Below are 12,894 nucleotides of genomic sequence, written 5' to 3'. Positions count from 1 at the left end.
CACAGTTAATTTTTTATGTCTTTGGACCGAGAGACCATACATGTTAGACCATACACGAGAGACCTTATGAATCCACCAACTACTGAGTGCCCGCACGTGGCAGGCACTATTTCAGTCCTGGCACGTGGCAGAAAGGGAGCTAGACCTATTCTCTGTCCTCCCTGACCTGCTCTGTGGTCACCCATGCTTCTCATTATTGCCGACCTCGGCAGAACACAGGGATGGCTTGCGATGCAGGGAAGGTTCTGGGGCCTGACGCTTGTACCAGTCATCACTGCCAGCAGCATGGCAATGCTCGGAGATCGTACAACAGAACATTTTTCACCTCTCGCTGTTCGTGCTCATCGTGGCCTTGGTCAGGAATGGAGAGTCAGAGTCGAGCTATGTTCTTACGTGTAACTTGACACATTACACCCTTAGTGTGGCCTTCTACATCTCCATATCCCTTCATTCAACACGTGATAAAACGTTGTATATCATAGGAACTGCTGCTTATGGAGAATTACGTCAGGTTTTCTCTTATTTCTGGTTTTAAATAGAGAATCTGGGATGTCATTTATATGAAATGTCCAGAATCGCCAAAGCCACAGCGACAGGAAGCAGGTTAGCGGTCGCCAGGCTGGGCAGAGGGGAGAATGGGGAGTGACATCCCTACAGAGTTTCCTTTGAGCATGACAAAAGGGCTTTAGAATTACATAGTGGTGATGGCTGTAGGACATCTGTAGGATGAGAATATACTAAATATACTAGAATATACTAAAACCCCCTGAACTGTATTCTTTGAAAAGGTGGGTTTCAGGGGCGCCTGAGTGGCTCAGTAGGTTAATGCCTCTGCCTTCGGCTCAGGCCATGATCCCAGGGTCCTGGGATCGAGCCTCACATTGGGCTCTCTGCTCAGCGGGGAGCCTGCTTCCTCCTCTCTCTCTGCCTGCTTGTGATCTCTGTCAAATTAAAAAAAAAAAAAAGGTAGGTTTTATTGTTGTGAATTATATCGATAAAAGCAATCAAGTCAGCTATTCCATGAATGTGGACACAATGGCAGTGAGAGGCCAGACTGTAAAATTCTGCTCGGAGCTAGCAGAGGACTGGTCTTCAGACTGGAAGAACAGGAGGTATGTTTTGTGAACTGATACCTGACATTCATGCTGGGCAGCAGTGGACAGAGCAGTAGGTGGTCCAACCAGACTATTCTCTCCCCCAGATGTTTCTGTGGTGCCCCAATCCATCCTTAAGTCACACTCAGACTCCCCCATCTGCAAACAGGAACGCAGGTCTGGTCGAAATCACTGGGCTGCAGCAGTAAAAGAGCTCTCCAGGTCTCCAGACCCTGCACAGCCCTGACTTGGCCCAGGGCAAGACCCTGACTGACCGGGCACAGCCCTGCTGCCCCCTTCCCACGTAGCAGGCACCAGCCTCAGACGTGGAAACTGGGCTTCCCCTGTGTCAAGGAACCCCAGACATCTTGGAGGGGAATTTTGTTTCACATAGAAATACACGACGAGAGGTCTGCCGTTCAGTGTGGTAATGAGGAAGCCACCTCCCTCAGCAGGCACCCCCCTTCCTTCACCTACCGTGCTGACACTCAGCTTTCCGACCCTGGGAGGGTCATGAAATGACCCTTGTGCACGAATTGGCTGTTGCTGAAAGACTGCAAAAGATGGCGCAATTTCAGATGTTCCCCAGTGCCAGACCTATGAAAGCACGGGTAATGTACGCCCCTAAGAACCCAGCCCACAGGGTGACAGGAGGCGCCGGTCACGGGCCTGCTCTGTGGAGGCACAGAAGTAAGAGACTGCTGGGGCACTCCGTGTCCGCAGGATTCTGGTTTTTATTGCTGAAGCTACAGAGCCAGAAGCTAGCTTTATAGAGGGCGAAGTGAACCACACACCGGAGAAAAGTCCTTTTCATTGCTCTAAATCTGAGGCCCCCTCTAGTGTCGGAGGACAGTCAGGCGCCGCACACCAACCTCCCGAAGGCACAGGGGCTGGATTTCACCAGCGCCCTCCTGCAACAGAAATGCTTGGTTCCACGCGTGTGGCCCCTGTGGCCGGAGAATCAGTGAGAGAAATGTCTAACCATAACGAAGTTCACATTCCTGCTGGGAGTCAGAGTTGTTAGTCTCTCATTCAGTCATTTTGGTCTCTGTCATTGTACTGCTGGGGTGTTTTTTAGAAGATTAATACTTTGTTATTAAGGAAACAAAACAAAACATAGACTGCGGCTGGGACTTTGCTTTTCCCCCAAAAATACACCTTCTTGAAAACGATAGAAAATTTTGTTTCCATCCTATTCTGCTTTTAGGGAAGTACTTGGTAAACACTATATATTTCCTAAAATCTACTTAAATGTATTATATCTGGGAATCAGAAATTGCAAACTACTTCTATTTTAAGACTCGCATAATCTGTGAATTGGCTAACAGACTCTGGAAAAGGAGGTGGAAAGTGCTGCCCTAAGGGCCAAGACGGGCTATGAAGCCGAGCCGTGTAGGAATTCTCAGAAGTTCGCAGGGGAGGGCACTCCAGAGGGAACCCCCAGTGACTGAATCTCGTGTACTTTAACATCCAACTGATCAAAATTAGTGGAGTAAAAAATAGTTGTTTCTCCCTCTTCTTTCTCAGCAGAAGCCTTTGTGTCTGTTATATTACAGAGGGTTTAGGTTTTCAAGAAATCAAAATACAATCTGGGGCATGGATGGGCAGACAAGCATCTTTTTAAACTGTGACTTTGACTTGTATCTTCCTAAAAGTTAGGAGCACAGTGAAAATTTGGAAATTCAATGGGTGTGGAAACAAGTTTATTCTGTATTAACTTTATTTAAATAAATGCCTAGGTTGTCATTCAATAGAGCCTAGCGCTTCTCTGCATTGATCTTGCTTTCTGTTTTCAAACCTGTCCAATATTACAAGTTAAAAACACAAGCTGTCTAAAGTAAAATAAAATTGTTTACAATTGGCCTCAACTTTCAAGATAGCCATATTCAAATGAATAGGATGCAGCATTTTTAAAGTGCAACATATACTCTTTCGGCTCAATGTGAAAAATTATACAACTGGAAATTACTGCAGTCATTTCTCTAAGGACAAATCTCAGGAAAAGCTGCTGGGAAAGTTAGCCAGGAAATTATAAATTATGAGAAACACTGAAAAGTCATTTAAAATGAGTATATAAAATGCAATTACAAATAAAACCAGAGTGGGAGAGGTAGCATAAAGTAAATAAAATCAAATAAATACTGTACAGTAACATACAAAATTTTGCTTATAAAAAATTGAAAATTGGTTTTAAAATATCCATTTTCCCTTCTTTCGAGGGTTTTACAATGAAATTAATATTCAGGCCTGGAGTCTCTGTAAAGATTTTCCAAATGGTATTAATTACTGGCATTGTTTTTTGCCAAAACCTCTCTGATCTGTCGGTCTAGTTCACTTATTATTCGATCCTCGTGATTATACACACCCGTCCTCATCAAAGTATCCCTTTCTTCTATGAGTCGAGTCAAATAATCATCCAAACCCTCTTCCAGGGCATTGCCACGCGGGCTGTCCAGTTTTCCGCTCGCAATCTCTCTGGAATCCTGGTACTGTTTCTGTTCTTGTTGCCTTAACCTGAGAAGTCAAGAACAGACGCCACTCTAAGCAGGCAATAAATGCTGTTTGGGGTTTTGATTTTTTTTTTTTTTTTTTAGTTAACAAAACACCGTTTCAAAAAATGATTTAATGGGAAATTATGCCTGAAGCATTATTTTCAGGAAGATAACAAAAACCAGTATTCCACTTGGCTAGCCAGAGTGAACATGCTCATAAAAGACAGTTTTGAAAACAATACTTGTTTTTCTAATTATAAAATATGTAAGAATTGTAGCAGTTCTAGAAATGTGAAATTCTAGAAAAAGGAAAGGAAATCATGATGATCTTATCTAAAGATAACCAATCTAAGTAATAATTTTCTGTATTTCTTTTCAATTAAAAATGCGTATGTCTTAAATATTTTTCTAAGAAGCCGATGATAGGATATAGGCAAGGCTGTGTACTACTTTTTTCCACTTACTGATAAAATGTTTTCCTGCATCTTTTATTGTCTTCTAAAGGGCTTCACAACATTCTCTCACTTGGATGTACTCTTATTTAATCACCCTTTATTGCTGGCCTTTAAGTCGTTGGTAAATCCTTTTGGTTGTTTTAAACAGAATTTTCCCAAGTCATTCAAGCAATACCTCTATATACCCCACAGTGCTAGGTGTTGGAGATAGCGTTTCGATGCGAATGCCTGGTTTAGACAGCATGTTCATTGGAAGATCTTGTATGTTTGTGATGCCTCATCTAGAGGTCAGAGAAGCGACAGCAGGTACCAGCCTGGGACTTGGGTGTTTCCAGTGGAATACTGTTAATCGCGTGACCTTGCGAATGTTAAGTATACTTTGTATACTTTCCTAAGTGAGAGTAATACCAACTTGGACAGTGGAGTAGGTTTTTAATTGAAATTGTACAATAAAGAGAGAACTTTATACTCCCTTATGCAAGTAGCTATAAAAATGTTTTAATTTGCAACTACTAGATTTTATCTTTATAAAGATGGTGCTGTGACAGTCGTGTCACACCACTGGTCGTGGCCCCATGCGTCTGCCCAGGCCCCCTCACATCAATGGTCTGCTCCTGCCTTTCCCATCACTTAGGTCAATCGGGTCTGCCCTGTAATTTATACAGAAGACTCTGCTTTTATTTCTAATGTACTTAGTGGCTTAAGTTCTCAAAATTCAATTGTGCTTGATCTGCAAATTTGATAGCCAGATGGCTTACTGGTATTTCAGCCACCAAAAGAGTGCTTAGTGAACAGCAGAGGCTTAATACCTATATGCTAAAATAAAGTAAAACAAACAAACAGAAGTATATGACTGCAAAATTTTAGAAAGCAAGGGTCGTTTATAACATCCTCCCTGTTTGTAACACATTGCATACTAATTATCTGCGGAATAAAAGGAAAGAGTCAAAACTGACCCCTGTCGCATGGTACTTGACCTTTTCCAAATGACACGTATACAGCAGTATTGTAAATGCGGTTATTTACTTCAGCTCTGAAATGACCTGATAGTGACTGCAGATGTCAAACGTATGTGCTCTGAACTGAATTTTGTGTCCCGAAAAGTAAGAGGCTAAAGTTCTAACCATAATGTGATGCTATCTGCCAAATGGGTCTTTGGGAGATGATGCAGTTTGGATGAGATCCTGAAGGCAGGGACCTTATTAGAAGCTCTTATTAGAAGAGACACAGTGTGAGGCAGATGTGAATAAGCCAGTGGGTCCTCACAGAAACTAACCATACTGGTACTTGATCTTGAACTTGCAGCCTCTAGAACTATGAGAAAATGAATTTGTTGTTGAAGCCACCCAATCTATGGTGAAGGCAGTCCACGTTAAGAGAGTAGGCTTTGCTGGGACAAAAATACTAGTGTCTTCACAGACTAAGTTAAAAAGCCTTCTCCCAAAACCCCTCCAAAAAGAATTTGTTCTTAAGTTGTTTTCTAACGATGGCTTTTCAAACATGAAGTGCTGCTGAAATTGTCACTAAGATGAACAGGACATTACAGAGAGGCCTGGTGTTGAACGATAATTAAAAAATACAGCCACAGGGCCAACTGGGGGTGGTGTAGTCAGTTAAGCGCTGGACTCTTGGTTTCAGCTCAGGTCACAATCACATTCCTGGGATCCAGTCCTGCCTCAGGCTATCTACTCTTCGGGGAGTCAGCTTGAGGCTGTTTCCTCTGCCTCTTCCCCCACTTGTGAGCATGCTGGCTCCCCCACCCCCTCTCTAAAATATAAAGTCTTAAAAAATATACATAGCCATAGAACCACATTTCCATGCTGGCTCTATGATGTACTAGCTATATGACCTTGGAAAGGGTACGTAAATTTCTAATCAGCAGGTTCCTCATCTCTAAATGGGGATATCTTCCTCAAAAAGTTGTTTTTAAGAGAAAAAAAAAATGAGCAAAGAAAGCACTTAGCATAGCTCCTGGAATACAGTAAGGGCTTAATAAGTAAGGGCTATTTTATTTATATTAATAATATAACTAGATTTGAAGTGTCTATTGTTATTAAAAATTCAGTATAATCAATTACCTTGAAGTAGTAACAACAATCCTACTTTAGTCACACAAAAATAAAATTTAAAGTGCTAAGGATATGAACAGGAACGAACCAGCTAAATACAGCTACATTCATGGCAATAAATGTGAGCAGAATGGTCTTTTGGGTAGACTTGTGGTTGTGGCAGCCCACGTACCACAGCTGACACGGGAAGTCCTTTATTTCGGACAGCCCTGGCCCCATGGCTAATGAAGAGGTTTTCCTACTGGAACTCCCATTTCTGCATAGGGGGCAAAAAAAAGGAATTTTTTGGTTATTGTACCTGTTTAATTCATTTCTGATATCCAGCAATTCCTGTCTCTCGGTCTTCACCGTATCTTTTTCCTCAGCAGCCAGGTAGCGTAGTCGCATCTGTTCCAGCTCTTCTTGCTGTTTTTTTAGATGGGCCATTTGACTTTCTTGCTCCCTCTGGAAAGAAAGAAACAAGCCAGAACTTGAATGTGAGGAGTAAATATATTTCATATGACTCTGGCTTGATACTAATCCTATCAGACAGGACCCATGATACAGCCATGTGGGCTCATTCCGAATCACACTGTCTAGAAAGGGCCAAGTTCTCTTCAGAAGCCCCCTCTTTGGGCACCTGGGTGGTTCAGTGGGTCAAGCCTCTGCCTTCAGCTCTGGTCATGATCTCAGGGTCCTGGGATTGAGCTCCACATCGGGCTCTCTGCTCAGTGAGTAGCCTGCTTCCCCGTCTCTCTGCCTGCCTCTCTGCCTACTTGTGATCTCTTTCTGTGTCAAATAAATACATAAAATCTTAAAAAAAAGTCCCTTCTTCTTGCGGTCAGCCACAGTCATTCAAGGCCCAGTCAGTACTGAGGTTAGCGAAATACCATAAGAGAACCCAGGATGAAGGAGGGAAGAGTCTTCTGGCAACACAGTGAGTTGCCAAGGGACCAGTGGTAAAAGCATCTACAAAATGGTAAATTATACAAAGATAAGATACACCGTGAAAACCCAGATGAATGGTCTCTCCACTGGTCACTAAGTTCACATCCGCCTCAGGTCAGAGTATGCCTTGCTCCTCCTTTCTCTAAGTTCACACAAGAATCTCTGCACACAGGACAAAATGTCTTGGAATAAAATGGGCGAGTTTCCCCAGAATGGCTGGCCCATGACTGAATCAGCCGGTCTCAGGAACGGACGGGTCTGGTACTGCAGGCGGGGCTGTAAACCCCCACCATCAAACAGTTAGCTCAGAGTTCTTTGTACAGATTGCTGTAGGGACATTTCGTTTGAGGATTGCCATTACTACATAGTATCACATTAGATGAATATACAATCTGTTCATTCCGCTGCTAAGGGACATGTGGGTTGGTCTGTAGTTTCGTTCTCGAACACTGATGTAAATACTATCATACACGTCTACAGGCCTAGGTTTGTATGCCTATGTTGGTATGCCTTTCTACTGGGGAGATACCTAGGACTTAAACGGAAGGGCCACAGGGTGGGAGAATTTCCGTATTAATAAGTATTGTCCAACAGTTTTTAAAGTAGCAGTACTAATTTATACTTTCCTGTGAGCACTCCAGTGCTCCATATTCTTGGCATAATGTGATTTTTTTTTTCATTTAAACCATTCTGATAGGTTTATGTAGTGGCATCTCGCTGTAAATTTTCCATTGTTTTCCAGCACTAATGAGGTTAAACATGGTTTAGTATTTTAATGGTGTTCTTCTTTTGTAAAGTTCCTGTTACCATCTGGCGCTTAGGTCTACTTGGTTATGCATTTTTCCTTACTGATATATTCATTGTACCTTATATATACAGGGGTTAAGTCTTTTGTTGGTTATTTAAATTGCAAATATTTTCCACTAGTTTTGTCTTGCATTTTTCATTCCTGTAATGGTGTTTCTGACTTAATGTTAACATAGTCCAAATTTATCGATTCTATTCTAGCTAGTGCCTTTTATGTCCAATTTAAGGAAGTTTTTGCCTGCCTTAGTCTTAAAGACACTTTTGTATGGGGATGCTGTTTTGTAGCATCTTGAAGCTTCATTTAGATCGATAATTCATATGCACTGGGTTTTGAGTATGTGTGAAATCAAGTTTCTCCCCCACCCCACCCCCTGCCAAAGAACTCCAACTGATATGGCAACATCTACTTAAGAAATATCCTCTCCTCCTGCTTGGCAGTAACCGCACTCACACACCACTTCTGTCCATATATGTATGGGTTTGTTAATGGGCTTTCTAACCTGATCTATTTCTCTACCCTTGTATTAAAGCATATAGCCTTAATACTGTAACTTTTAAAATAATGAACCTTGATGAGGGACAGTCTAAGTCTTCCATATTTTTATATCAATTTCCGTTTCTGTGGCTGAAAAAAAAAAAAAGGCTCCTGGGATTTGATTATGATTATGCTTAATCTTCAGACCACCTTGGCCAAACCATTATCTTCACAATATTGATTCTTAAATCAGTGAACAACATTTACTTCAATTATTTAGGTCTTCTTTAATTTCACTGAGTATTTTATACTTTTTTATATAGTAAGGGTAACAACTTTCTTAGAATATGCCTCTGGGTGTTTCTTCTTTCTGGATGTTATAGTAAATGGCAGAGATTTTAAAGTCTCCTTTTCTAATTGGCTCTAGCATAGAGAATTAACATTGACATTTATATACTGAATTGGTTTCCAGCAAACTTGCTAAACTCGCTAATTCTACTTGGTCATCTGTAGATACTTTCTGGTTTTCTAAGTGTAAGTGTCATCTACAAATAACAGCAGTTTTATTTTCACCTTTCCATCTAATAGACCTTCCTGATTTTTACTCCCTTGTATTTTTTTAAGGTAGTAAACCCCCATGTTTGCTTTTAATTTAAAAAATTTTTTTTTTATTTTTAAAGATTTTGTTTATTTGACAGACAGAGATCACAAGCAGGCAGAGAGGCAGGCAGAGAGAGGAGGAAGCAGGCTCCCTGCCGAGGAGAGAGCCTGATGCGTGGCTCGATCCCAGGAACCTGAGATCATAACCTGAGCAAAAAGCAGAGGCTTTAACCCACTGAGCCACCCAGGCGCCCCCATGTTTGCTTTTATTTAATAAACTCTGTTGTGATTGTTATAAGTGGTTTATCAATGTTCTTGAAACGGTCCCATTTATTTTGTTCTTAAATGTTCTTGTTGATTTGGGGATCAAGAGTATGCTAGTCTCATTTTAAAAAAGAAGTGTTCAGACTTTCTACTTTCTGAAACAGTTTGTCTATGATTAGTGGTATTTCTTTCTAATGTTTCTACTAAAATTCAAATGTGAAGCCATCTAGGTCTAGAGCCTTTATGTGAAAGTTTTTCATTACAGATTCGATTCAATTTCCTTAATAGCTACCCAATTAATATTTTGTTTCTTCTTGTGTCAGCTTTGTAAGTTCTGTTTCTCAAAGTTTACAGAAAAATTGTATTACCATTCTCTTATTTATTTTAGTGACTATGGGATCAATAGCCCTGTGTCACTCTTTTCTATTCTTGATGCTGGAACTTAGTACATCCTCTTTTTGTCCTTGAATAGTCTGCCACGAAGGAGGTCTTTTTAAGAAAGAACTTTTCATTTTTTTCATTTTGTTGTATATTTTCACCCTATTTCATGAATTTTTATTCATCCCTTTCTTCTAGCTGCCTTAATTTCTTACTCTTCCTGACCATCTGAAAGGAGTATTTAAAAAATGTACTCAAGGTTATAAAATTTCCCACTAAGCATAGCTTGCATTAAATGTCCTGTCTTGATATGCTGTTATTTTTTGGTTCAAAATGTTTTCTAATGTCACTTGTGGTTTTCAGTTTAGCTATAGGTAATTAGAAGTATATTACTTAATTTTCAGTCTTTTGGGGATATTAACTTTTTGTTATTAATTTTTAGCTTAATCTCACTGTGGACAGAAAATACTCTCAAATACAACCATATGAAATTTGTTGAGAATAGTTTGATCTTGCATGTGAGCAATGTGGCTAAATGTCCTGTGGGCACTAGAATATGTGTATTTTAGACTTCTCTCATGAAATAATTCTATATATACACCAACGGTTGTATTGATTAAATCTTCTAAATCATTACTGATTTTGTTTGCTCTATCACGTCCCAGGAGAGTTAGACTAAAATGTACCATTTTTATGAATTTGTCTATTTCTCCTTTTATGTTTTTTTTTAATAGTAAAGTTTATTGCGCAATAGTAGAAAGCTCCCAAAGAGGGAGGGGACCCGAGAGGGTTGCCCCCTTTTAGTGCTCTTGATTTTTTACTTCGTATACATTTGTGGCTGTTGCCAGGTGCATACACAGGTGGAACTGTTGTCATCTTCCAGGTGAACGGACCCTTTGATGATGAGGAACACTACCTACAATAATCTCTCTTGCTCTCAAGTCTTTGCCTGACAAAAGTAGTGCTAGACTGGCTTTCTCGCGATTAGTATTAATGTGTAAAATACTTTTCCTTTTTCAAATTTATCCATTCTATATCTTGACATTTAAGCCACATCCCTTCTAAGTAGCATACTGCCATTGTTTTTAGTTTTTCATGTAGTAGTTGTCTCTAATGACAGTATTTCGTCCATTTATATTTAAAGCAACTGGTCATATAATTGGTTTAAATCTTTACATGTTAGGATGCTGTATTTCTTCCATATTTTCTATGTTATTCTCTGCTCTGGTCTTTTCTTAGATTAATCCTTTGTCTTTCCACCCCCACCCCCCAATCAGCTTCTTAGTCATTTTTACTTTTTTTTTTTTTTAAGATTTTATTTTTTTATTTGACAGACTGAGATCTCGAGTAGGCAGAGAAGCAGGCAGAGAGAGAGAGAGAGGAGGAAGCAGGCTTCCCACTGAGCAGAGAGCCCAATGCGGAGCTTGATCCCAGAACCCCAGGATCATGACCTGAGCCGAAGGCAGAGGCTTTAACCCACTGAGCCACCCAGGCGCCCCATAATTCTACATATATTTTAAACCCAACAAAGCCTGTGAGGGTTGTTTCCTACAATCAACAACTATTTCTATTTAGTCAGATATTTCTTTCCATTCCTTTTTATTCTCCTGTTTACGTTCTGGGATCATTTTCCTTCTGCCTGAAGAAAACCCTATATTTTTACTTGAGGTTTGCCATGACAACGTCTCACAATTTTTGTTAGTCTGAAAAGTCCTATGTCACTGTTATTTATGAAGAACACTTTCACTGCATAAAGCAATTGAGGTTGGCAGTGATTTTCTTTCAGTACTTCAAGGATGGTATTCTTATGAATTCCTGCGCTGCTGTTGTGAACTCATCTGTCTGACTGTTGTCCCCGTGTAGGCCGTGCCTTCCTCTACCCCCATTCCTTACGGTTTTGCTCTTTCTGGGCAATTTTACTATGATGAATCTAGGTATGATTTACTTAGTATTTATTCTGCTTAGAGTTCATAAACACTCTTCTATCTACCTTTTTTTACTTTGAGAATTCTCACCTAGTATCTCTTCAAATACTGCTTTCTCTCCCATTCTGTTGTCTTCTGAGGGCTTGCTAGAGGCTTAATATCTGTGTCTCTCCAAAATGCATACAGGTTTCCCACCTTTTTGAAAGTTGCTATTATATGGCTTCATTATTCCAAAAAATCTACGTTAGTACCGGCTTTGACTAAACGAATCCAAAGAAGAGTTTGACTACTACTGAAAAAGCCATTACCATACATGCAGGTCTTTTGTAAAAGCCAAATGGCAAAACACCAACTGGGGGAAAGTTGGGGATACTCTCTGCTTTGTGCCATCTCAACTTCCAACAAGTTTCTCAGGAACTCTCTATTTCTGGATAGCTGGGGAAATGTGCCTGATGAAACTCAATTCCCATTTTGAGCTGTTAGGGGATGGGGCCTTTGGGAGGTGATTAGGTCGTGAAGGCAAGCCCTCATAAATGGGATTGCTGCCCCTATAAAAGAGGTCAAGGGAAGCTCCCGGGGGCCTCCACATGAGGACACAGCAAAAAGGTGGTCATTAATGAACTGGGAAGCAGACTCTCACCAAACGTAGAGCCTGACATGCCAGCACTGTGATCTTGGCCTTCCAGCCTCCACAGCTGTAGAAATCAATCTGTAGTTTAAGTCTGTGATATTCTGTTATGGTGCCCAAACAGACTAAGACAGGGGCACAGATACACACAAAAGGAAGCCAGTCTCATATAGTCGATCCCATGTGATGCTCATGTTATTGACTCTATTTTCCATCCTTTTAAGCCCTCTTTCAGGTTGGATGCCTTTTACTGACTTCGGTTGATATATTCGTGGTTCTGCTCTAACCAATATGCTATTAATTCATCCACTGAAATCTTCCATTGCACTTAAAGTACTTCTCAGTTCTAGAATTTCTGTATCACTCAAGATTCCAATTTTCCATCATATCACCTACTTCCTATCACAAGTCAAATTTGAAATAACTATCACTGCTGTAATTTGAAAATCTGGATTACTTGTTGCCTTACTTCTACCTAAAAAGCCATTCCCCAGGGACGCCTGGGTGGCTCAGTTAGTTAACGGCTGCCTTTGGCTCAGGTCATGATCCCAGCGTCCTGGGATCGAGTCCCACATCAGGCTCCTTGCTCGGCAGGGAGCCTGCTTCTCCCTCTGCCTCTAGCCTGCCACTCTGTCTGCCTGTGCTTGCGCTCTAACAAATAAAATCTTAAAAAAAAAAAAAAAAAAGCCATTCCCCAGTGATACCACACAAGTGGTTAATAAAGAAATGAAAACAGGGACGCCTGGGTGGCTCAGTTGGTTAAGAAGCTGCCTTCAGCTC

At 40.8% G+C, this 12,894-nt stretch overlaps 1 protein-coding gene across 4 annotated transcripts in view; it reads right to left on the bottom strand.

Annotated features, from left to right (window-relative positions):
- Positions 1 to 2,780: 2,780 nt before the first annotated feature.
- The window catches only part of CEP120 (centrosomal protein 120), a 79,435-nt gene continuing 69,321 nt past the window's right edge, over positions 2,781 to 12,894 (bottom strand). For all 4 annotated transcript variants that reach the window (XM_059418424.1, XM_059418425.1, XM_059418426.1 and 1 more), the window contains 2 exons: positions 6,409 to 6,554; positions 2,781 to 3,608 (listed from right to left, as the gene is read on the bottom strand). In XM_059418424.1, coding sequence (XP_059274407.1) covers positions 3,374 to 3,608; positions 6,409 to 6,554 — 381 coding nt within the window. In that variant the 3' untranslated portion in view covers positions 2,781 to 3,373. The remainder of the gene's footprint in view (positions 3,609 to 6,408; positions 6,555 to 12,894) is intronic.

This window comes from Mustela nigripes, chromosome 12 (assembly GCF_022355385.1).
Source record: "Mustela nigripes isolate SB6536 chromosome 12, MUSNIG.SB6536, whole genome shotgun sequence".
NCBI classification, from domain to species: domain Eukaryota; kingdom Metazoa; phylum Chordata; class Mammalia; order Carnivora; family Mustelidae; genus Mustela; species Mustela nigripes.
This window is presented reverse-complemented; position numbering and strand designations above follow the sequence as displayed.